Source organism: Rousettus aegyptiacus, unplaced genomic scaffold (assembly GCF_014176215.1).
Source record: "Rousettus aegyptiacus isolate mRouAeg1 unplaced genomic scaffold, mRouAeg1.p scaffold_m13_p_2, whole genome shotgun sequence".
Classification (NCBI taxonomy): domain Eukaryota; kingdom Metazoa; phylum Chordata; class Mammalia; order Chiroptera; family Pteropodidae; genus Rousettus; species Rousettus aegyptiacus.
Genome location: NW_023416295.1, coordinates 108,507,769 through 108,533,536, shown reverse-complemented (window position 1 = coordinate 108,533,536; position 25,768 = coordinate 108,507,769). Strand labels below are relative to the sequence as shown.

At 34.2% G+C, this 25,768-nt stretch overlaps 1 protein-coding gene across 2 annotated transcripts in view; it reads left to right on the top strand.

The window, feature by feature from the left end:
* ACSS3 (acyl-CoA synthetase short chain family member 3) overlaps positions 1 to 25,768 on the top strand; it is a 149,123-nt gene that overhangs the window by 20,193 nt on the left and 103,162 nt on the right. For both annotated transcript variants that reach the window (XM_016132366.2, XM_016132365.2), the window contains exon 2: positions 8,856 to 9,000. In XM_016132366.2, the coding sequence (XP_015987852.1) occupies positions 8,856 to 9,000 (145 nt within the window). The remainder of the gene's footprint in view (positions 1 to 8,855; positions 9,001 to 25,768) is intronic.

Here is a 25,768-nt window from a genome sequence, read left to right as displayed (position 1 = left end):
GCAAATTGAAACGCAACAGTTTGTGAAAGAGTTACATGGTTCATATTGTTTAAAGTACATTATATTTTATTCTTAGAATAAAAGTGGTGGAATTGCGAGGAACATTTTAGACTTTACCAATTCACATTTCCAGAGCTGTATAATCAAATTCACCAACTAAATGCCATCAATTTTCCCCTCTGAAACAAGTAATTGAGTGTCAAAATTTTATTTCCTTCTATAATGTTTAAAAATTGATTTAATAAATACGTGCTTAAATATTTAAGCTTTCAAAAAAAGGAAAGTTGGTGATGTTGGGAATTGATAGAAATAAAAGAATCATGTGAACATTTGCTCCTAGCTTCTTTTGACACCGGGGAACGTGTCAGGCTCCTAACCTATTAAAAATTTTTCAGACATCTACCCACATTGATTGATTTAGCTCAGTGTGTGGGCCAAGTACACACTCCTATTTAACTTCTTTGATGAATAAGACCAAAGTGAAATACAGGATAGGTCAAAGTCAGATATTAGGGAAGACAGAGACGATTCAAGGTAGGCTAAGGCGAAGAAGAGAAGAAATCAAATTCAAGCAAGATTCCCTCCAAAGACTGAGTTTATGTGTGAGATGTAAGCCATCAGGGGTTAGTGAGGAAAAGGCAAGGGAAAATCAAAAGTTATATATAAAAGGTCTAGAAGGAATGTCAAGAACTTTCTTCTTCATTGAGGTCTTTCTGAAGACCCGAAGGGGTGTCTCTGTGAGCTCAGACACTGGTGAGGGTATCTCTGCCTCCTTTTTAAGGACATCTAACATTACTATAGTGACTGTATCTAATTACTTTAGCTGAGATTCTTTTCATTTCATTTGCCCTGGAATGTATCCCTTTGCTTCTTAAATTCTGAAATGGGACAATATTAAAGTTTGTTTAAATTTGCTGAAGTTGATGGATCTTGAGACTTTCTAAAAATCAGCCAGGGTAGACTAACTAGATGATGGTGCAGGAATAAACAACCCTCAAATCTCTCTGGTTTAAAATAGCCCAGGTGTGAGTCCCTCATATCAGTTTATCTTGGGTTACCTGGGAAATTTGTTCCATGCCATCTATCTTCACTCGAGGATACAGACTGACGGTGCAGTTACCATTTGGAATGTCACTTGTTCTTGTGGCAGAGAGAAGGAGATGTGGTAAACATGCATTGGGTCTTGAAGACTTCTTCCATTGCTTCGTAAACTTCAAGGCTATGCCTCATTTTAAGTGGGTATGAAAGTGCAATCTTACAAGTGTCTGCAATGAGGGCAAACAAAATCATAGAGGACAGCAGAAAGGACGATGACAGATTTATAATAGATCTCTCTATGTGATTTTGAAGGTTCTATGTAGCCATTTATTATTATTGCCCGGCTACTTGAGATTGATTTTGGTGAGAAAAATAAATAAAAAGAAGGAAAATTTTATGGCTCAATTTTTAGTTTCTTATAACTGAATTTAGATATCATAAGAAATGCTTCTATTACAAGATGCAAATTGAAAAGATGTTTTTATTAGAATTTTTTCATTAATGGTAGTTATACTGATTATAAAATTGATGATTCAGTCAGACCAAGAGCCAAGCAATCTTGACTGTTTTAATTTATATTTTTATTTCAATATATTTAAATCACCCATTCAATACATAAATACATGTTCGTAAAAATTAAATAACACAGGAGTATTTATTAGATAAAAATATGACTATCTCTTCCCTATGCAGGGCCTCAATTTTTCTCTTATCCAGAGTTTACCACTATTAATATTTTCTTGTAGATTTTTCTAGACTTCTTGTTCTTTTATACAACACAAAGATAAACACACAATCAACTTACTTTGTCTAAGTTAAAAGTACATTTTGTAGATATTTATTCCCTAAATTACTGAACTAATTTATCTGGCCATCAGCATTACATAAAAATGCCAGTTTCTCTTAACTCTCACCAACCTTGTGTATTACATCTTTATATCAACCCAATGGGGCAAAATGGCATCTCATTACTGTTTTAATGTTCATTTTTCAGATTGTTAGTAAGGCTGAGTGTGATATATTTTGCTTTTTGTTTTTTTGGCCATTACTGTTTTTATCCTTTATAGATAGCGTGCTGAGATTCTTTGCCTTACATCGTATTTAAACTTTTTTTCTTACTGATTTTTAGGTACACTTAAATATTACTGAAGTTGCAAAAATATCTTTATTTCTATTGTTTATGTTGAAAATACGCCCTCACCACACACCAGCCTCATAGATATATCTATAAACCCACAGGTATTTATCTGAGTGTGAAGATGCAGGTAGCTGAGTGGAAATGATTTCAGAATCCAAGTAATAATCACTGTTCACTACTAATGAATGCAGATTTTGATTACTAGAGTCCTTCTTCCTATGATTGTTTGAGGAAAAAGAGGGAATTTCCAGGTGGCAATGTACGGTTTCCAGGTCTCTCAGAAAGTATATAGAGCTTGCTTCTGTTCTAGCGGTCTAAAATCTCCTAGACGAATATCCATACAGACGCTCTTCCTATTTCAAAAAGTTAGACTGTTAAACATTTGTCTAATGTGTATGTGGCTATATGTGTGGGTATGTATATGGGAGCTTAATTATACTTCCAAACACCCACAGCCCATACTTTATTCCTACCTGCCTCTGATCTTATAGTTATTTTGGAGTTTTATTTAGAGAGCTTTTTGTTGTTGTTGTTGAGTCTTTTTTTATTACATCCTTAGGGTTTATAGGTTCCTCATGAATGTATTTTGTGACATGGTTGTATAAATATTTCTACATCTATTTTCTTTTTTTTTTTTATTTTGACTTGATAGTATATACAACATCATGGAAATCTTTCCATATTAGTACACTTGGATCTACCATGTTTCTTATGAATTCTGGATTTAGCAGTTATTCTTCTATCTGCTTTATATATTCCAAAAGTTTGCTACTGTTCTCACTGACGGTAGCTCCATTTCTAGTGATTCCACTATTGTTATCAATTTCATTTCATTTTTTTTTCTGTTATTCAGGTGGCCTATAGTGTACATTTAGATTGCTTGCAATTTTCTGCAGAAGGAATTTGGGGGAGGGGTGAGGTAGGATAAAGAATGTTAAGTTATTTTCTTTCTTTCCTCAATAGAGCTAAAAGCTAACTGAGTTTAAAGAAAGAGTTATTCACAAGACTACTGACAGAACATTCCAGTAGTTATATCTAGAAATTTTATAGCCTTGACAAACACTCTGATATCTACATATCTGCATAGCTCTATCTACTTACATATAGGCAGATATAACTATATAATGCTAATACATATGGGAAGAATGGAACGTTACAACTGAATGAGGACAGTAAGGTTTAGTCAAAAAATGATGCTTGAAAAATTAACTACTGATAAATAAATATAATTATACTGCCACATCACAATATATGTACACACATCATTTAATACATATGTGTAATATGTAATATGTGTAACATCTTGCATACATGCTTAATACATATGTGAATAAATTATTGGCACATTTAAGAGATCAATATGAAAATGAAACAGAGTAGAATGAATCATCTTAGAGGAAAAGTTGCAAAGGAAAAGGATAGATTTATTTGACTACATAAAAAATTAAAATATTTTGTCTTGAACACCATGAATTAAAATTCGTGAAAAAATTTAGAAAATAATTTATTACAATGTCAGGCTTAAGATCACCGTGTTTGTAGAGCTTTTAAAACTTGATAAGACATTGTACTTAATAATAATCAAAGAAATCAAAATTAAAACTATTTTTTACTTTTCAAATTGTAGAAGATTGAGAATAATCTGTGTTTAGAGGAGTGTATATGATGAAATCAGCTTTCAGGTAATGCTGATGGTAGTATAAATTGATACAATATTTCCAGAAAGCAATTTGATTATTTTATTTGCGTGTGCGTGTATGTGTTGTTTGATTGTAGGAATCTAGCCTGCAAATGTAATGAAAAAGAATGTGACAAATATTTTTCTACAAGAAACATTATTCTAGGATCATTGAAAATAATGATACTATTGTGAAAGGCAGTTTGAAACAAAGTAAGATTAAATTAAATGATAGAAAGTCACTGAATGTCTAGATTATTTCTAAATAAGATAAAATACTGAAACATTAATGACCGAACATAGATTTATTTATCCACTTTTGATTTCTTTTACAGCTATTTGGGTCTCTTAGTTAACATGTTGTTATATGCCATGCTGAGAAATTTTCTATGAGAAGATAGAATTATAAAAATATTAGTGTCTGCCAGTCCACAGAATTTGACCTCAAAGGCAAGGGAAGTAAAAGCAGAAGTAAAAAAAAAATGGGTCTATATCAAACTAAAAAATTTCTGCACAGCAAAAGAAGCCATCAACAAAACAAAGACGCAACCATCTGAATGGGAGAAGGTATTTGCAAATAACGTTCTTGATAAGGGGCTAATATCCGAAATATACAAAGAACTCATACAGCTTAACAAGAAAAACAAATAATCCAATTAAAAAATGGGCAGAGAACCTGAACAGACAATGTCCTAAGAAAACATACAGACAGCCAACAGAAATGAAAAGATGCTCAACTTCACTAGCTATCAGGAAAATGCAAATGAAAACCACAACAAGATACCATCTCAGGCCTTTCAGAATGGCTATCATCAACAGGACAAGTAATAAATTTTGGAGACGTTGTAGAGGAAAAGGAACCCTCATACACTGCTGGTGGGAATGCAAATTGGTACAGCCGCCGTGGAAAACAGTATGGAGGTTCCTGAAAAAATTAAAATTAGAATTACCATATGTCCTAGCAATCCCTCTTCTGAGTATTTACCCCCAAAGTTTGAAAACATTTATCTGAAAAGATTTATGCACCCCTATGTTCATTGCCACGTTATTCCCGGTGGCTAAGACGTGGAAACAACCAAAATGCCCTTTTTCGATAGATGATTGGTTAAAGAAGGTATGGTACATATATACAATGGATATTACTCAGCCATAACAAAAGATGAAATACTGCCATTCGTGACAACATGAATCTTGAGATTATCATGCTAAGTGAAATAAGTCAGAAAAAAATTGAGAACCATATTGAAAGAGGACCCCCGTATTAGAAGCCTCACAGTGTCCACGGCCTCACCTCTTCTTACCTTATAGTTTGTAAATACACACAGACTTCATTTATTTAATATGATTTTGTTTGCCTCTGATTCAAGCTGCTTTAGCCCAGGTAATGGCTTTGTGACTCACTTGCCTTCCCCCTTATCCTCTCTATGTCTGCTCCCTTAATTATTAAGCCTTAGGACATAAGATTAACTGAGCCTCAGGACTATAATTATGAGGACAGTAGATTTCTGTTGGACTTTTACAGCCCCAGGCCAATGGAGGCAGAACAGCAGCCTCACTAGGTCACAGGACTAGATGGAATGGCACCGTGGCTGATTTAAGAAATGGACATAATGATCAATTACCTCATCCTCCTTTAGTCATCCAATCAGTGGCACCCATGTCCCCAACTTTCTTAGTTTCCGTGATGACTGATTTTTCCTCTATAATCTGTGCTCTGGAGATTTTGGGGTAGCCGTGCCTATGAGCGAGAGCTTGCCTGTGCTTCCAGGACTTCTCTAACAAATGCTTATTGTATTTATCTCAACTCCTATGTTGCTCTATTGGCTGAGTGTGCAGCACAGGACTCATTTGTCCTCTGGTGACAATATGATTTCATTTGTATATGGGATATAAAACTGAAAGCGACGAATGAACGAGATCAACAATCAAAAACTCATAGACACAGACAACAGTATAGTGGTTACCAGATAAACATGGGGGAGGGGGGAGGTAGGTATGGGTAAAAGGGGTCAAGTATAGGGTGATGGAAGAAAATTCAACTTTAGGTGATGAACACACAACGCAGTATATATATGACATATTATCAAATTGTACACTTGAAACTTATATAATTTTATTAACCAAAGATACCCCAGTAAATTTAATTAAAAAATGAGTGTAAATATCAAAAGTATACTGTACAAAATTAGTATTGGTTTTCTCATTTTGTTGAAAGGATAATTTTTTTTGGACTTTTGATCTGCTTTTGATAACAGATTGAAAGTTTCTTTACCTGTTAAGTAATCTACCTTAAAAACAAAGATACTGCATATTATCAGAATGATTTCTGTGTGCCACGGTATCTCTACCATCAAGTCTTTAATTACTTAAGTAAACTAGTCTTCTCAATATTAAAGGAGCTAAATTTTCTTGTCAATTTCACTGTGATGACTGCTCATCTGATCATTAAAAATGGGCATTTTTAAGTTTTGTCATTTACAGACAGTTACTTTTTTACTTTGATGCTTTATCTTCAGAGAAATTCATGGAAAGGACTCTGACAAATACTCTAGAATACAAATCTCTGATAACTTTCAGATCATCCCACTGAATTGAATTTAAGGAAACTTTTTCTCTTAAGCCACCTATGACTTACAGCAATTTGGTAAAGTGTATCTTTATGGATGAGGTGAAACAACTACTTTTTCTCTATACCGGATCCCTCTGGAATTTAGAAACTGTCAATTTGCATTTTTATTTTCATAATAATGTTATTTGGGTAAGTTCAATAAGAATCTATTTTCTTTTACTGCACCTTCTGTGGCTAAAATTCTATTACAGAAAATTATCCTTACTCGGGGAATCCCTCTTGAACTTCATACTGACCAGGGAACTCATTTCACCAGGTCTATAATGTCTGGCTGGTTCTACAATACTTTCATTGTGCCTACTACCTTCAGTTCCTTGGTTCAGTCAAACTCATTATCATAAACCATAACCTGTGCCACATTAGGATTTATTTTCATTTGCACTTGGCAGAAAAATCTGTGGGAAGATTGCTTAAACCCATATCTACTTAGAAGTTATTGCAGAGTCAGATTATTGGTTATCCCTATTTTGTTATGCAGTCAGTCACTCAACCTCGGTCATCTCCCTTAAATTAACATCACAGATGAAGGCAATAATTGCCAAGTGATGTCTCTGACAATGAATGAATAAAAATTTTTTTTTTTTGAGAATTTTATTTCCTTAGTAAGGTGTTGGTGCAAATGAACATATGGTCAGAAATTTATCTAAAACTTTATGGGATATTGCTGAATCTATCACCGAAGTCATAGCTGCTCAAGAAAATTTCAAATTCAGTTGCTCAAATTGTTTTGGATAACTGAATTTCTTTTGACTATATTCTAGCAGAACAAGGTGATGTCTGCCATCACTAATACATCTGTGTACTTAAATAAATGCTTCAGGATTGATTGCAACATAATTGCACAAAATCGGAAAACAAGGTCACTGATTATAAGTGCCTCTAGAAAGTTATTGATCTTTTGACCCATTTAGTTGGTTACCCTGAGGGACAGCCTCATGGTTTAGAAATATTCTGCAATTTTAAAGTAGTGTCATGTTTGTGGTTTTAGGAATAATTATTAAACTCTACATCTATTGTTTTTCACAATGCTATAAGAATTCTACAAGAATAATGGGAGCACAATGTTTCAAATTGTTTTCTAATACATGTAGGACTTTAGTTGAACAATGAAAAGACAAAATTAAAAATGATTTGAATACCTATGCCGAATTTCGCTAACTTTTATTTCATAGGATTGAGCAATAAGCCTTCCTTTGTTTTGGCACTCTTGCTGCTCAAATGTGGCCTAAAGGCTTCCAAGAAAACCATTTTTCCTCCTACATGCTACACGACATTCCAGGAATGAGCCTTTCTGGAATGGGGATCACAATGTGAACACATGAGAAAATTGAGAAAGTCCACTCAAATGCTTTCTCAAAAAAAATCTTGATCAAAAAGGAGAAATGTGAAAATTGACATACGTGGAGCCATTTTAAAATAGAGCCGGGGAAGCCATTATAAAGGAAGTGCTTTGCATATCCTGTTTTCTTTCTGAGTCTTTGAACTGGGCTAACCCACCAACATTCCAAGAGCATAACAAGAATGAGAATTTCTTTTTGACAAGACTAATAAGAGTGAACTTTTACTAGTGAACACTGCCTGAGCAATCAATGAAGTACAAATCTAGCTTCGATTGTCAGTTCCAATGAACTCTTCTTAAAAATAACTTACCTCATCTTCCTTCTTTTTATCGTGAAAATGCTGATTCCCTCTCATGTAATCCAGACACTACTTGGATGTCTGCCTAACTCTGTTTACCGTGAAAATGCAAATCTTGGATCCCAAATAAACATGTTTGCCTTTTGAACTGGTTCCTGTTTTTTTTACGCTGACAGTATGGGCTGTGGGTAGAAGGCATACTGAAAATGATTATAGTTTTGGACATATTATTTTTTCCAAGTAGAGGTGTCCAGCAGGCTACTGACTATGAAGGTATGGAACTCAGAAAGGAGATCAAGGCCAAAGCTAAAGATAGAGGTTGAAACCATAGGAGTGTAGAGGTAGTTTAGAGACTATATATAAAGTGAGCAAAAAAATGCCTAATGCATCTTTGCTGCACTTATATATAATTCGTTTCATTTATGTAAAGTAGATTATTTCATTGCTTTGTACTCTATAGTTTCATTCAAAGCAATGAAACCCACAAAGTTGTCACCTTGAAGTGTAAGGTATTTTTTAGTGCACATCAAAATAAATATGTATTTATTGAAATAAAAATGTCTCTTCTGTACCACCTTACATACCTAGTTTGTAGCTATCATTACTTGGCATAACATACACAAGGAAGCACTATTTTAAGGGCAGGTCTGCCAAACTAGAAATATACAAACCTAGGCAAGCAACAGTAGCTTTTGAAAAGAGTCATTCACTTTTACTTTCCAATTGTTTTTCAGGTTTGTGGAAGGAATGCTTAACATTTGTTATAATGCCATTGATCGTCATATTGAAAATGGTAAGGGAGATAAGATTGCTATCATCTATGACAGTCCTGTTACAAATACTAAAGCAACTATTACCTATAAAGAAGTCCTGGAGCAGGTAATATCACATATTTTCTATATATGTTATTCAGAAATCATACAGAAATTAAATAATATACTCTGTCATTGTATAACCTTTAGTTCTCTTGATTTGTTGAAATTATGGTATTTTTCTTTTGATGCACATTGGAAAAGTGATGTGTTCACTCATTTAAAGTGTTTTTATCCCTTAAATTATATTTTACAGTACTAGAAAATACTCATGTTAGAAGGAGAGTTTAGCAAATCTCTGTGCTTGTTTAAATCCTTTCTGGCTTTTGTTTTCCATCAACATTGCCTTCACCTTCATCTAGCCATTCTATATTTAGCTCTTGTACTATTGAAGCTGTCTTCTAACTTCCCTATTACCAGGTCTGCTCCTATCAGATCATCACCGAAACTGACACTAGAGTTTTCTTTCTTAGGAACAACATATTTCTTTATCCCATTTAAAATGTTCTTCCTTAACAAATTACTGTTATTCAGAGAGTAAAATCTGGACTCCTGTGATGTTTGAGACGCTTGGGATTCTGATCACAGTGTCCCTCCAAGCTTTATTTCCCAGTGTTCTTTGCCATGAACACAACTATTTTTTTCACTCTGGGTGTCCTGTCTGTCACTCTTTCTGACCATCCTGCCCAAGCTGTTCCTTTCCCTTATTTGCTCTTTTTTAGTTATTTCCCACGTGTGTGGTTCTTAGGTGAATTATGATATCGACAGATGAATTACGAGATTTGCTTTGAACATTAGGGTAGAAATGAGATTTCAGAAACAATTATAAAAGTATTTCAGTATTGTGGACTGTGGGAGAGTTAGTCGAGCTTTGCAGGGGCATTTATTTATATCTGATTTAAAGGGGAGTAATTGTGTAGGGCAGGGTTCCTCAACTTTGATGTAAGCTAGAGACTTCTTTGTTTTGGAATGCTGGAATGTATGTTGCAGGATGTTTGGAAGTCTTCCTGTTCTCTACCCAGCACCCCTCCCCCAGCTGTGATAACCAAAAATGTCTTCAAATATTGCTAAATGTTCCTTGGGTGGCAAAGTCACCACAAGTTGAGAACTACCGCTTGAGCAGAGTCTGTCATACTAGGGTTTGGAATTATTTGCTTTTAAATTAAGGCTTTTTGAATTGCATTTTCTTCTTTTGCTTATTTTAAAACCTATTTAAGGTTTCTATTTGGTTTTTAGAAAGTTTGTTTCTATTTAGTTTTTGTAAAGTTTATTGGACGGTTCTCTGAAATTCTATCCTTTTGCATAGCAATGTTCCTGTTTAGCTTTCTAAGATAATTCAGGCAGCTGAGACAAAAACAGTTAACCCACCAATCCTGAGTGTTTGCAAACAATCAGGAGAGAAAATTTAGGCCAGATTTGCTCTGGCTGGGTGACAAATCCCAGTTTCAGCTGACTTAAACAGAAGAGGAATTTATGAAAAGAGAAGACTGAGAACCAGGCTCAGAAAAAAAGGCATACCCCAAGGAAGAATGGGTAGTGATGAAGAGTTAAGGAGAACCCATGAATTGTTTAGTAAGCAGACTTGCCACCTTGACTCAATCTCCTTCTAGGCTGACAGAGAATGAACATCTAATTGCCTAAATTTAGGTTACATGCCTAAAGTACCAGGTAGTAGGCAGAAAATTCCTAGTCTTCTCTGGATTTCGTAGTAGGAATTGGGGCATAACTTCTCTGTAGGACTCATACTAGGGGAATTGCAATCTCATAAGAAGGGAGTTCAGATGCTGGACAGCCCAAGACAGAGCAAAACAAAACAATGCCACAAATATATTTTGGGGTACTTTATAATGGTCTGTAAGTGGGAATTGTGTATTTTAATGAATTATACAGAGACAGAGCTCACATTGGGGCTGAGCAGGATAGGCACTCGGTTATCAAATGACTTTGTTATTCATATGAGGCCCCGTTTTATTTTTTTAATAACATTTTATGTTCCATGTTTTATGTTAGGTTTGCATTTTCAGCTTTTAGATGAGATTTAGTTTTTGATTAAAAACTTGTTCTTATTATTTAGGCATATTGTTATACCCTCATTTTATTAATATCAAGGTCTAAGAAACTGGTAAATTTTAATTGGTATACAGATTCGGAAGCTTATTTACATAATATAAAAATGTTATCTATATCAACCTATTAAATGCAATCCATAACCAAACATCAGAGTTGAAGAAAAAGCTTTAGAGAAACCTAAAATCAGAAGAGTTAAGTAATAGTGGTGGTTCTTCTCACTTTGTTTTCTTTTTGATCAGTTACATAAATATTTATGATACACACCCACGTTTTGCTTAGAAGTTTTTTCTTTGCTAACTCATCTTGATTTTCTTCAGTCTAGACTTTTAGACCCTGATGAGGTTTGTACTGGTTCACTGGTGTCAGTTTAGACTGCCATCAAAGTACTTAAAACGTCTGTTTCTCTCACCTGCTTATGGCATCAGATTCCTCAGGCTTTTCTTCTCTAAAGCACTAAAGGAAGAACTGTTAGGAAAGAAGGAGTCATTGTGCCCCACTTTGATTACCAGTTTCTGGTTCCCTGTGGCCTTTATTTTATTAGGTGGAAAAGAAACAGAGAGAAAGATTTAATGCGTAATGCCATTGCGAACAAACAAAAAGAAATGCCTTTGTACTTTACTTGCTTTAATCTCCCTGGTCTCCTTTCTACTGGGAGTTTCTGGCTAGGTAAAACTTAAGTTAGTTAGCATTTCTTATTTAATTAGTGAAGCGACAAATTTTAGGCTAAATTGTTTCAGTGACATGAAGGATCTAAAGATTTTATAGGATGATTCGAAAGTACAGCTTTTCCAAAATTGTCATCTTTGATATAGATCTAATCATTTAAACAACGCTTTAAGGTTTTTGGAGACATTTGAGCCTGATTTGAGATCTGTCATTCATTCACCAAATATTTATTTTGTATGCCAAACCCTGTTAGGAGCAAAGAGATACAGGTAGAAGGAGTGTAGAAGGGCCCATTCCCTGTTTTTAAGGAGCTAAAAAAGACATGTAACTGTTACAGAACAGAAAGAGTTTGCCCATCTAGCAATAGGAGAGCCAAACATTAAATACTGAGAATTGTAGTGGAGAAATATTGGCTATTTCATTGATGGATGGCGCCATCCAGGAGAATGGGAAATTAATGCTCAAAAGACCCAACTCCCCAGTGGCATGTAGGTTACAGGTCATATAGGGCAAAATTATAAGGCACTGTGGGTTAGGTGTTCAGGGTCGTGTTAGGAGCTGATTGGTCAGAGGTAAAATAAGAGGTAAGGGTAATGAATTATTTCTTCAGGTCTTGAGGACATCTCAGATCCTTCCTGGCATCCTTCTGTCTAGTCTAATGGGAAAGTAGCCAGGGGGTCATTCCACCTTAGGAACAGAAACATAACTTAGGTCAAGATATTATCTTTGGCCTGCCAGAAGTCTGGACCACATGACCATTAGTCAGGTCTAGGCTACTGTCTCCTGTTGTTGATTATCTGGGGGATAATCTGAGATATGTATATAGAGAGATGATTTTTAGAGCTGGGCTTTAAAAGTAAATTTAATCATAAGGACCCTCGGTTTCATAACTATAGTAAAAATGAAAAGAAATTTTCACTCGAAAGGCTAATCGGCTCTTTGTTCTGCTTCTGTAGATATGCTTGCTGCATAGGCTATACTCGAAATTAACTAAAGACTCATCTTCCCTTTGTTTGTTCTAAGCAACAAATATAACTGCCTTTATCCCCCCCCCCCCCGCCCGCACTTTGTAACCATCTGAGGACAAATTAACCAATCAGCCCCTGCCAAATAAGTTCTATATAAGGAATGTTACAATTGAGTTCCAGACCCAGACCTTCAGAGCTCTAGCCTCTGGGACTGCTGGCGTAATTAACCTGAGTTCTCTAACTCTCTGAGTGCTGCTTGGTTTCTTGCCGATATGATTTTTGCAACTTTTCTGTAACAAAGGCTATGATGGATGTAGTGTTATAGTCTGTGGAAATATGTGAGAAAGCCTCCAGTTTAGCTAAGGGTTAATAGAACATAGGAAGGCTTTCTGGAAGAGTCAATGTGTAAAATTAGCTCAAACAACCAAAAAAGAGAAGGGAAAAACTGTGAGGAGAAGGAGGCACTGCATATAGAAGGAACGGGATGTTCAGACATACTGAGGGAAGAGGGAACCTAGTAGCCACAGTGGCTTTAGCAGAAAGTGCAACACAAGGGGGTGGAGAGAGAGGGAGCTCCAGTGAGCCAGACCGGAGGACTGTGAGTGCCACACTACATGTTTATACTTCATCCTGAGGGAAGTAGAGAGAAAAGAACAAATGTTAACCCTGTGACCGAGTTCAGTCTGATCGCTGTGACCCACCCCCAGCCCCACTGCACTGCACACCCCGCTGCGCCGCCTCCTGCGGTCAGTGTCTTTGTCTTGCTCTATTCCCACCTTAGAGCCTTTGTAACCCCCTGCCCTCTGCTTGAAGTAGTTTTTATTTTAGAAATATTTTGGTTCATTGTACCTGGATGTTAGTTTTTCAGTGAGATCTTTCTCGGCCGTATTAAATACAAACATTTCCATTAACAACACCGTACCTTCTCTTTTCTGCTTACAAAAAAAAGCCATTTATTGCTCTGCCATTTTTAATATTTTCTTTATCTTTAGTGTTGTTTCTTCTTCTAGGATGTAAGTTCCATTAGGGCAGAGATTTTCGTTTTGTTCACAGAGAACAGTGCTTGGTACATAGTAAACATTTGTTGAAGGACAAAGGAATGTGTGAATGAAATACCATTTGAAATTTCTAAGTGACTCTAGATTCCTTTACTGCAAGAACTTCTTATCTTTAAATTATATCAGCAGTAGAACTCGATCTTCTTTCCCAGTAAATTCTAACATTTTACTATCTGTAAAGAATTTTGTTTATTTATTTTTGGCTTGGTATTTAAAGATGAATATTTCCTCCTAGAATTTCTCACATGTACAGCTCAGAAGATCTGTATTCCAGGAAACATGTTGTGTTTGTTGTGTCTTTGTTTTAGCTCTTTTCAAAGTAGTAGTTTTATCAAACCTCAGTGAAATAAAATGGCTGTTTGTGAGAGTTTGTATTTGTGTGTGTAGATATGTGTGTGTGTATACATATGTATATGTATGTGTGAATACATATGTGTATATATACACACACACATATAAACATTTTTAGAAATTCCTACATTGAATTTATTTTTCTCCATCTCTAATTTTCTTTGGAATTTACCTCTGTGTATGGTAATTTTGTCTTAATTATATTTTAACAATGATATATTTCTGTGTATTTATTCACTAAATAAGAATTTAACCTCCCTAAAGGACATTTGAGAAATTTTCATGAATATATGTATATAGGGAAATTGATGAAATGCAGTGTGTGCTAAATATTTCTGATTTAATTTAAACTGAAAGTGTCTGTTATCTCTACCAAAGGTAATTTTTGGAAATATAATTATGGCAGTGGTTGTTAATATGAAGGTTGAATAATTTAGAAGAGAAAATTACTCTGAAATCAAGGGTCATGTCCTATGAGAAGCCTTCCTGCCAACCTCTGCCCTTTAGAATGCTTTCTTCAAAGTATGAATTTCATCTTCTCAGAAATATGTCAGGGTGAGATGACATGATTTTTCTTTGTCACATTATCAGTATTTCCTTAAGCAAAAAACCTACAATGTAAAAACAAAATGATGCAGAAATTAAGTCTTTTCAGTGGCTGCCTTGTTGAGGAGGAAAGATAAAACTGTGCCTATTCACAGTTTTCTTAAATGTCCTAAATAAGCAATGAAAACTTCATCTGTGTTATAGTTAACTCCATTGAAAACTGTCTCTGTAAGGTAAATTAGCTTTTTCTGCTTGGTAACTAGGTGAATGATGTTGGTATGAGATTAACTTTATAGCAGTTCATGTATGCTTTTTCCTAGCATGTGCTTTAGTAAACTTTTATTGAAACATAATACATCTTCAGATTAATACACAGATCATAAATATAAAGCTTGTTAGACTTTCACAACTAGAACATGTTCATGCAATCAGAGATGGAATATTCTCAGCCCCCCCAGAAACTCTTATAATGTTTCCCTTTAGTTGTTTCTCCCCCAGCCCTCATATGATTTTGTCCAGATAGCAGAACATCATCCATGACGAAGTTTACCTGCATTTGAGCTCTGTATAAGTTGAATAATAGGATGTGCTCTTTTGCATCTTGCATTATTTACTCAACTTTTTGTTAATAAGATTTATTTCATTGCAAGAGGTTGTGGTGTGGTCATTTGGGTAATGACTAGTTTAGGGCAATTATAAATAATGCTGCCGTACTTGTTTGTGCACTGATTTTAGTGAGACTATGTATGCAATTGTTTTGGGAATGTGCTTTGAAGCGAGATGGCTGGTTCAAGAAATATGTGCATGTTCAGCTTGAGTAGATAGTGCCAAACAATTTTCCATAGTTGTACCAATTTATGTCCCACTTGTGGTATATGAGAATGCCAGTTGTCAACACTTGGTATTGAGAATCTCAAGTCTTCTCAGTTTGGCCTTTCTGGTGAAGGTGTAGTGATATTGCATTGTGGTTTCAAGTTGCTTTTTCCTAATGACAGATAAAGTTGAACTTATCTTCCTGTGCTTCTTGGTCATATGTTGTTCTACTTTTCAAAAGGGCCAGTTCAAATCTTCCGCCAATTTAGTTTTCTGTTGGACTGTTACCATGTTAGCAAGCTTTGGCAAAGATATTTCCACAAAGAGAATACATTATCAATATCTAAAAAACTTAAGAAAAAAATGATGAAGGTCCTTTAGTGCAAGTGTTGATGAGTTAAATGTTTTTGAAAATCTAAAGCTGAGAAATAGTATCCCCTGTTATACATATAATTAATGATAAAATTTATACTCTATTAGTCTCTACTAGTATTTCTTTGAAAGAAAATTTGGAAGCGAGTGTCCTTCAGTTGAATAACTTAAAGCAGGAAGCATAAGCCCCAGTGTTTAAGGCTGGGAACGATCTACTGAAGATGATGTTTTGCTAGTACTTTTATTATCATTAAAAGGCTCTAGTTATGTTGATATTGAGTGGTCTGGCTCCACCCCATTTTCCCATAAGTCTCATTATGTTTGTGAGCTATTTTATACAATGCATAATGCATTGTAGCAGAACCACTTGTATTTAATTTGAAATTGAAGATGAGCATACACACACACACACACACACACACACATGCACACCAACTATTGATTTAAATTTTTATCAAAATTATAACTAGAAACTTGAATAACTTTTAGACACTAAAATTTAAGTTAGATCCTGAGAGTACTCCATGTAAATAAAATAAAAATCAGACCCATTTAACAGATAATATAGGAAGGAATTAATTAAATAAGAAAACAACACAAGTATTTCCTAGCTTCCTTTTTTCCATGTTCAAAACTCAAAATGTCTCAAGATAATTTTTACATCGGTTCGAAATAGCAATATTGTAACCTTTTGAATTTTCTCAACCAGATTTTTAGAGAGATACATTGTTTCTGAGATCCGATGTGTAAACTTGCTTCTTTGCATCTCCCTTAATTCTAGAAGCTATTTCACCATGCTTTGAAGTCTGGAACACTTTACTTGTACTTTCTCTATGCATAGTTCATTTCTGCTTTTTATTTTACTTATTAGTGTACTTGCATTATTAGTGTACTTACTTGTTAGTGTACCTCCCAACTGGAGTAAAAATTCCTTGAGGATATCAGTGATATATTTTCTTTAATTTTGCTACACAATGCTTTAATACAGGCCTCACAGCATAAGCTCATGTTATATACTGAATGAATTCATGAGAACATTCAATAAGTCATTCATTAAAAAGTAAATAAAAATATAATTTTTGTCTATGAGAAATAATTATTTCCAAAAATATTACTTGTCTTCTCTACATTGTGATTTTTTTTTTTCTGGCAAAGTTTTATTTTTTGATGAGGTGAAAATCTTGTTTTAATGCATTGTCCATTAGGTTTATATACTGACTTATCTAAAGCTCTTCTTAAATTTGCCTTACTTGACCAATTTTAGAAACTTGGAAATCTGGTGCGTGGATTTTATTTTTACATATATTTAATTTATTTTTATCATTAATTGAGAGGTTCTTAATTAGATAATTTGTCTTATCTTCAGAGTGGCTAAACTCTGATCTTTTGTAAAGTTAACAAACTCAGTAAATTACCTACTTTGAATTTAATTTCTTGCACTGGAATGATGGTAGGGTAAAATTTGTTTATTTATTCAAAACACACTTTTAGGACACCTAATATATATCAGGCACTATTGTGGACACCATGGATTACAGTGGCAAATGATGTAGTCTTTGCCCACAGAAAGATTGCACTTTAATTGGGGAGATATGTTATGAATAAAAATATAGTACAATATAAGTGAAAAAAAATAATGCAGTATAATTGAAAAATATAAAGCTACAGAGTGACTTGGGCTGCCGTTTTATCTAAGTTTGTCAGGGGACACTACTTGTTGCTGAGATGACCCAGTGACATAGACCCGAATAATAACTGTGAGAGAACTGTGAGAACACTTATATGAAAGTTGTAACAGGCAAAGCTCCTGAAGCAATAATGGACTTGGGCCACTGGTGAGAGTCAGGAAGCCAGTGATAAGAGGAGAGTGGTGGAAGATGATGTTGGGAGAGTGTCCAGGAGTCAGATCATATAGGACCTTGCAGGCCATGGTAAAGACTGTGTTTTATTCCAAGTGTGATGGAAAGCTCCTGTATTTTATTCTAAGTATAATAGGAAACTCTATGTCATTAAAGGAATAACTTTGGCTTCTCTGAAGAAGAAAAGACATGACTGTAGGGGGAAAGATTGGACACCTGAAGATGGTAAATGGTCCAGTAGAGAAATGAATAGGCACCACTTAAATTAAATTCCCTTAATAATGGCAGTATTTGCATGTACTTGGGCAGTTAAAAGATAGAATGTGGATTGTACCAGGTGGAAGCTATTCCATGCATATGTCTTATCTTGGATCTGACTACACCTACTAGCTTGAAAAAAGTCTGATTCAGCCTACCATAGAATAGCCACCTATAAATCCCCATCATTCACAGTGTTTTTAATTTTGCACTCTAAGGGAAGGCTTTTTATAATTTTCTAGTAGAACCCTAGAAAGGTAGACTATTTCTTGTAAGTGAATTAGTTCTCTTTCTTTCAATTACATTAAAGAAATACTTGGATCATTTTTGTCAGTAAAAAGTTGCCTAATAACTGATATAACATTTTTCAAAAAATTTTCTTAAATGTTAGGTTAAAGGCTAAGCTGCTAAAACAAAGATACCCAATAATATAGTGGCTTAAAATTTAAAACGCATTTCTCATCCGGAATCGATGAGGTTCGGTTTGGTATGATTCAGATGAAATCTTATTGTCCCTTTATCCCCTAGTTCAGCAGTACCCAACCTTTTTGGCACCAGATACCAATGTTCCTATGAGAATCTAATGCCTGATGATCTGAGGTGGAGCTGAGGTGGTGATGCTAGTCTACCTCTTTTGAGCAGCTGCAAATACAGATAAAACTTTGCTCCCTGGCCCGCTGCTCACCTCTTGCTGTACAGCCCAGTTCCTAACAGACTGTGCACTGGTACTGTCACAACCTACATGATTAGAGGGTTAACCTGAGGGAGGATTAAGAAAAACACAGAGACAGAATATAGGAAAAGATGGGTCCAGATGGGACATTGCACTCTGATGGATATACAATGATCCCGATGAAAGCTCAGCACATTTATTATATACACCTAAAGGTCAAGGAGGGGGTGGGAGTCTTCTTCTTGAGACTTGAAACTTGCTGGCCACAATAATTTCCCAAAGGCCTGGCTTTACCCACTGGTTATCTGTGCTAAACCACAAGTAGCCATCTATTTGTTCGCTTCTCTGCCCTTGGAAGATTGCAACACAGTCAAGCATGGCTTTGCCAATGCTTTGGCCATGGGTTGGTCTCAGATCTGGCTCTACACGGTACCAGTCTGAAGCCAGGGGTTAGGGACCCCCGCCCTAGTTTATTGCACTTTTCTTCATCTTTGAAGCAGAAGCAGACACCTGTATCCCCACACGTGGGGTGGCAGAAGAAGATGCAAAGAATCAGATATACTGTTTTAAGGCCCTTACACAAAATGTCATATAACTCCCTGCACATTCCATTTATCCATCAGCTGCAAGGAAAGCTGGGAAATCCCATGTAGCTGAATGCATTTTGATGGAAAATTGGGAGCTTCTACCACAAATATTCTTATATTTCATAGGTAAAATGAATGCCAAATTGTACATATAAATAATTGTAACCTGTTAATGTCAATAAATAATGAGTCCTGGGAAACAAATAACAAATATTTTTAGTTAAAAATAAAGTTTCATAGCATGCTAGAGGTAAAGAAGGAAGACATATTCAGTGATCTGTACTCCTCAGACATATATTGAATGCTTATTGTATTAAGCAGAGGGGTCAAAAAGATGAATAAGACATAGTTTCTGCATTCAAACAGTTCATAGTTTGCTTGGTGAGAAAAAGACAAAAATAGATGAGTGATAAAATAACCAGAAAGCTTTGTGCATTTGTAGCACAGAGGAAGAAAGGACCAGCTTAACAAGTCAGAGAGGGTTTTGCTGAGGAGGTGATGTGTTAGCTAAATCATGAAAGAAAGATAGAAATAAGTGCTATGGTCATAGTTGGTCTCACTACAGGTGTTCCTGAAGTCTACATCAGATGGAGGTGACATCTTTAATGACGAGGCATGCACTCTGAAGACAACTGATTGTCTTTGTTGGCTGAAGTTCAAGGCCGTCAGGATAAATTAAATAGGAAACAAAATGGGAAGATTACTGAAGAGTAGAGGAAGGAGACAGGCATTTGTTAAATTCAAGGAGGAACAGAAAAGAAAAAGAAAAAGAAAATGTTCCTACAAGTGAAAGTGTGGTTGGTAACAATTATTCTTTTATCTGTTGACTGACACCTGCACCTTTCTTTATGTAGTCAGCGACTTTAGGACAGCTGTGAATGCATCAACTTTCAGTTTCTGACCTTTGATAATGTATGAAACTATGAAATTATTTGACCTGACATAATTTTTATAGCAAGTAGAGGGTAAAGCTAATTAACATAAATTGAAGACAGTGAGTGTGGCTCAAGTGATGCAAATCAGGATATGGGGATAGAATCATATTTTGAGGGTATGAAACAAAATATTTTTCATATAAAACTTTTTGAAATCAATAAATATGTAGTATGGGAAGTGATGCTGTTAACATTATTTTAATCCATCTGGCAGTTTTATTCTCACGTTCGTGTACTTTGTAGTAGTTAAGTAAAAAAAATTTGAATAAATCAATGAAAGGTTATATTCAATAGAATTATTGTCAAGATTCAAGATCTGGGGGAAATTGATTATTCATTTTCTCATGCCATATTTGATTTAAGATAATTTTGTTTCCATTACAAAACTGAATTACATTAACTTTATCACGTATAGTTTTTATGGGAAATTTGATCTATTTATGAATATTTATGATAAATTCTTGGCATGTGTGATGATCTATGTTTGTTTTGTTTATTAGTTGCTAGTCAGTGCATTATGTTTGTGAATTTTTCATTTAAAAAATATGTATGGCTCCTTTTGTAATGTTAATGCTATTGGAACAGACCGAACTATTGCAATGATCTCATGTCCTTGTACCACTCCTGGGTTTTTAACAAGTTCCCTGTGAGCTCGTTGTGTATATTGATTGATTTTCAGGATGTATTGACCAACAAAACTGTAAAGGTTAACAGAAACAAAGTGGAATGCTGGGAAGTGCATTTGATGCACCTGATGTCATTGTCCTGTTATATGTAATGTCTGTAAAAATGCTGGGGTGTTTGTTTAATTAAAGCTTTGATTAAATAATCAGTGCAGAATTGTTCTAAATGATGCAAGGTTCCTGTTGATGTCTCTTGATCTTTTTATATTTCCCTTTCTTTAGAAGAAGAAGGAAATCAAAGAAACCATTTTTCCTCTCAAAATCGTGAGACATATAAACACTTTATAAAGGAAAAACATTCTTAAGTACTTTAAGTATGGACTGAAATTATTTTTATTTTAGTGTACAGTTAAAACTAGGCCTTGATATTTTCTTTAAGCTCATTACATATACAAAGCCTTGTCTGATTTATGAACAGGATAAAAGCAAATCTACAAAGTCAGTCAAGCTCAAATTGATAATATTAGTTTTATATAGTGAGTGATGTTTTGCTGGAACTGAATGTCTTATTGCAAAGTGCTTGTGGTTCTGAGTGCTGTGGCCCTAGGTCCTTTGAATTTTGAAACATATTCCTTGTGATGCCTCAAATCTTTTGTCACCATAATACTGAACTTTCATGAAGCTTTTTATTATACAATACACCATGACATCGTCTGGCCTTTACTTACATGAGATTATAAAAACAAATACAAAAATACAGTGTAATTGCTTGAGTTTTCAAGTAATTCAGAATTTGCAGTATTTATTTTTAAAATTGTCATCAAAATGAAAACACAAAGTTTAAAAATTCTCATGGAGAACTCATGGACCTTGAGAATCCCTCCATAGCCCCCAGTTTGAGAAACACTACAGTAAACAATTTATTAGATAAAGTGAGAGGAATTTGACTTTAATTGACAGCATGAGTTAATGGTACTTAAAAAAAATTCTCCATTAGTCATTTAATGTGATGTTCATAACAGCGACACAGCAATTGTTTCAAAATAATAACTTTTACATTTTGCATGTATAAGCAAATATGTAGGGAAATAATTACCACAGGCTTTATGTTTTTTGAAGGAATATAGCCATATCTAGGTGACTTACATAAGTTTGTACTGAATTGGATGATCTTTATTAATAGAATATAGTAGATTATATACATTTTAAAACATATTTGCAAAACTTTGCATGTTAACCACATTATGCTTTATTTTTTAGATTTCTCCATAGAGATCTGAATGCAAAATTGTGATAAGTGACTTCTCTAATCATTAAATTTTCTGTTACATTTTAGTCCAGGTGGGTTATATTTTTAAAAATGTAATAAAACTTGCTTCAGTACTTGGAATATTCTCTTTAGAATCACTCTAGAAAACATACAGAAAGTAATCAACTTTGAATTGAGTTATATTTTAAAAATTCATTTCAGAACTGTTTAATTGGAATTTGTACTATATTTTTCCATCTGTCTATGAATGATACTTTTCTGAGTGCAGTCTAGCCACCAAACTGCTTAGCACGCAATATAGCTGAAATGCAGTGCATTACAAAGAAAAATAATAAAGATAATGTTCTTGCAATGCTCATAATTGAAAATACAAAGAATACAAATTTAAAATAATTGGATACTGGTGCTAAAGAAAAGCAGGTTCAGTTAGAGGAAAGTGTAGAGATAGATAGAAACCAATGAGAAATTTTTGAGAGGTCTTTGAGCATTTTAAAGAGTTGTAAAGTTGATGTTACCATGGAAGAGGCAAGTGGAGGTAGTCTGTGAGAAAGAGATTGCCTGAGATGGTGGGAAATGTGAGCCGTGGAGTGAGCAGTGGAGGGGAAGGGGGACATCATAGTGTAATTTTCCAAGGACTAAAGGACATTGTGAGGAGGGTCAGCTGGAAACACATGCATGAAGGAGTTCTAGAGTTTGTCTTTTTTGGTAGATGGAAAGTGGGGCAAGGGTAAAGAACATATATAAATTGGGGCTCATAACTTTCAGAGTGTCTATTTTAAACCTCTGGTATTCTTAACACAATGCAACAAAACCACATTATTCGACAGCTTGCAGTTTTAGATACGGTATCCATTTAACTACCATGGTTTTATATGGTTTTGACTTTGTGTGGTCATTACCTAAAGGGTCTTTCTGTTTTCACTTTTCTGTTTATCCTGATTAGATTCTTCTTTAATAAAACAACCCTCTTGTTGATATCTTCACTGTCTTGAACATTATTTTCCATCTCGCCTCTGTGGCAAAACTCCAGATGTGGATCAATCTAATTCTTTACTGTCTTCATTCCTGTATCTTTATATGTTGAATCCTGTTAGAGAAAAATCACATAACCACAGATATGGATTTACTATAAATTCATGGTTTCCAATATCCATTGGGACTTCAATACTGAATTTTAATTTTTTTTTGAGCATTTATCTAATAAGTTTTGTCCTCTGCCCTCTAAATGTTAAACTTTTGACTTTTCCACTTCCATGTCTTATTTTAACAGGGAACATTAATTCAAACCCAGAACCCAACTTTTCGAACAGCATCACTTTCCAGGTAGTTGATAAAATCAAAACCTGGACCCATTCTTAAACTTCCTTCTTTCTACTACTTCCTTGCATCCATCAATCACCAATCCCTATAAAGTCTAAGTAGTTCTCAAATCATATCATTTATTTTTATCCCCGGTGTCACAGTCCTATTTCTTGCAATGATCATTTCATTGTAAGAATATGGAAAGTGCCTTCTTCTAAAGAGAACTTAACACTTTTGAATTATTACATTCTTCTTAGGATAAATCTAAACTTGACAGGGCTTAACAAAGCTCTAAATGATATGTGATACTGTCTCTTTATACTTTCCAGCCCATCTCACAACCGTCTTCACCCTGAATTCTGAACTTCCATTCTGTCCATTCTGAACTTCTTTTCTTTTCTCAGACAAATGCCTAATTTAAATAACAAATGCCATGAGAATTAGGAACTTTGGCAGAAACTATAAAATGAGTGAAAGCGTGAAGAAATCACTATTACTCAACTATTAGAACAGAAAGATGTTAAAATGGTTAAAAAGTGGAGGCAATCATTATTCTTTTCTATTCTTTCTATTACACTTTCTTTTTTGTTACCTACACTTTTGTCATGTCGTGTGTTCATGATAGACATCAATTACATTTATCGTTCTTTTAGACCTTGGACTTCTTGATGGTAGGATATTTTCTCTGTCAACAATGGCCTGACTGTTAGGTAGAAACACTATTTTAAAATTAACAAGGTGTTTCTTTCAAGATGTGATAAATTCTGATGATCTACTTATAAATCACGACATATGAATATTAAAGAAATGGAAGGGTATATTCAATGACAAGTCTCCGAGCACATATGCATAGAAAAATGTAGGATTGAACTAATTTTCTATGAAACATAGTTTAAAAATCCTATTAGTCTTGAAAGCATACATATTATTGAAATTACAATTATTTTGAGTCTGCAATAAGTGTATTAAATGATTCTCTATTTCATTTTTGCTTGCAAACGTTTAATCTTAAAATGACCAAATATTGATTGAAACTCACTTGCGAATAAAACAGAAATGAGAAAAATGATTATTCTGAGTAAAGACAGCTACTCCTTCATTTGGAGAAAAGTTATTTGAGAAATATGTTAGTAAATGTTTTCTAGCCACTGGCAGATAACTGTTTTGAACAGAGGATTTTACAATTTTTCTTCCAAAACTTAGTAGACTCCATTTTTAAATATGAAATATATTTTCCTCTGTGTTTTAGATAATAATAATAAATTCTACTCGAATATAAATGGTGCACTTTTATCTTTTGAGGAAAGATTTCTCTCCTTTTATTAATATCACTCCTACTTTCTTGCTATTGAAAGGCCTATCTCACAATTGATTTAGTATAGTATATTTAAATGAAAATTATCTCAATGTCATGCCCAATAAATTGTCACTTAAAAAAATTACATTTCTAGAAGCTTCTCATGTTGTACAAAACTATTTATATTCCTGAATGTTTCCCTTTCAAAAAATTTAGTTTTACTACCATTTCAGATCTTAAACAGTTTTAGTATAACTGATTCTTTTTGCAGTTATTTACCTGGGTGCATAGTTGGTATATGACTAAAAGAATAATCTATTCACTAGAAATTTTTATTTTTTTGGTATCTCTGTAGAGATGTGTGTACAAGTAGAAAAACCAAAAATATGTGTATGGTATGTGTTTGTACACAAATACAAAATTAACTTAATATATTTAATATATTTAAACGTAAAATGGTGGTATTTTAGGTAATTGTCTCTTTCTATGGGAAATTTGTGTATTCTGAAGAACAACTTATTTATTCCTAATTTTAGTAAATGTCTCAGTTAGTATAATAGGCTTTTAAATCAGTTATATTTTCTGTGATTGATTAGACTAGAATTTGCTGTGTAACATCATTTAGCTTGAAAATATGCTTTCTCTTTGTCTTTCATATAATTTTCTTTCACATGGATGTGAGGTTGCTCATGATTGTTATCTTTTTGCCAAAATTTGGACACCAACACTATCTTTGTTGTTCAAACATGATTTTCTTTAGATGGGCACACTTGCTGTTTGTGAAGCAAGTGCTATTATACTCCATAGAACATAGTTTTTGGTCAATTTCAGCTGTTTATATCTGTGTCAGGGGCATTTGGTCATGAAATTATACTAAGCCTCAGACTGCTTTTGAATGAAGATTTTCCAGAATGAATACATAAAATGTTGATGGAAATGTTTTTCATTATTTATACTAATATATTTTCATTATGTAATTCTAAAATTTAAAGTTTTACTTGTATCTAAACCAAATGTGTGTCATATATAAACCAAATATATGTGTATACCAAACCATTTTACATTACATGAATATCAGTTGTTGCATTGTCTTACTTTATCATTACTATTTATGTATGCTGTTTTTTTCCTCGATTCCAAATTCCTTTTTTTTAAGGACCATGTCTTCCATAGTTTTGCTTCTGCAG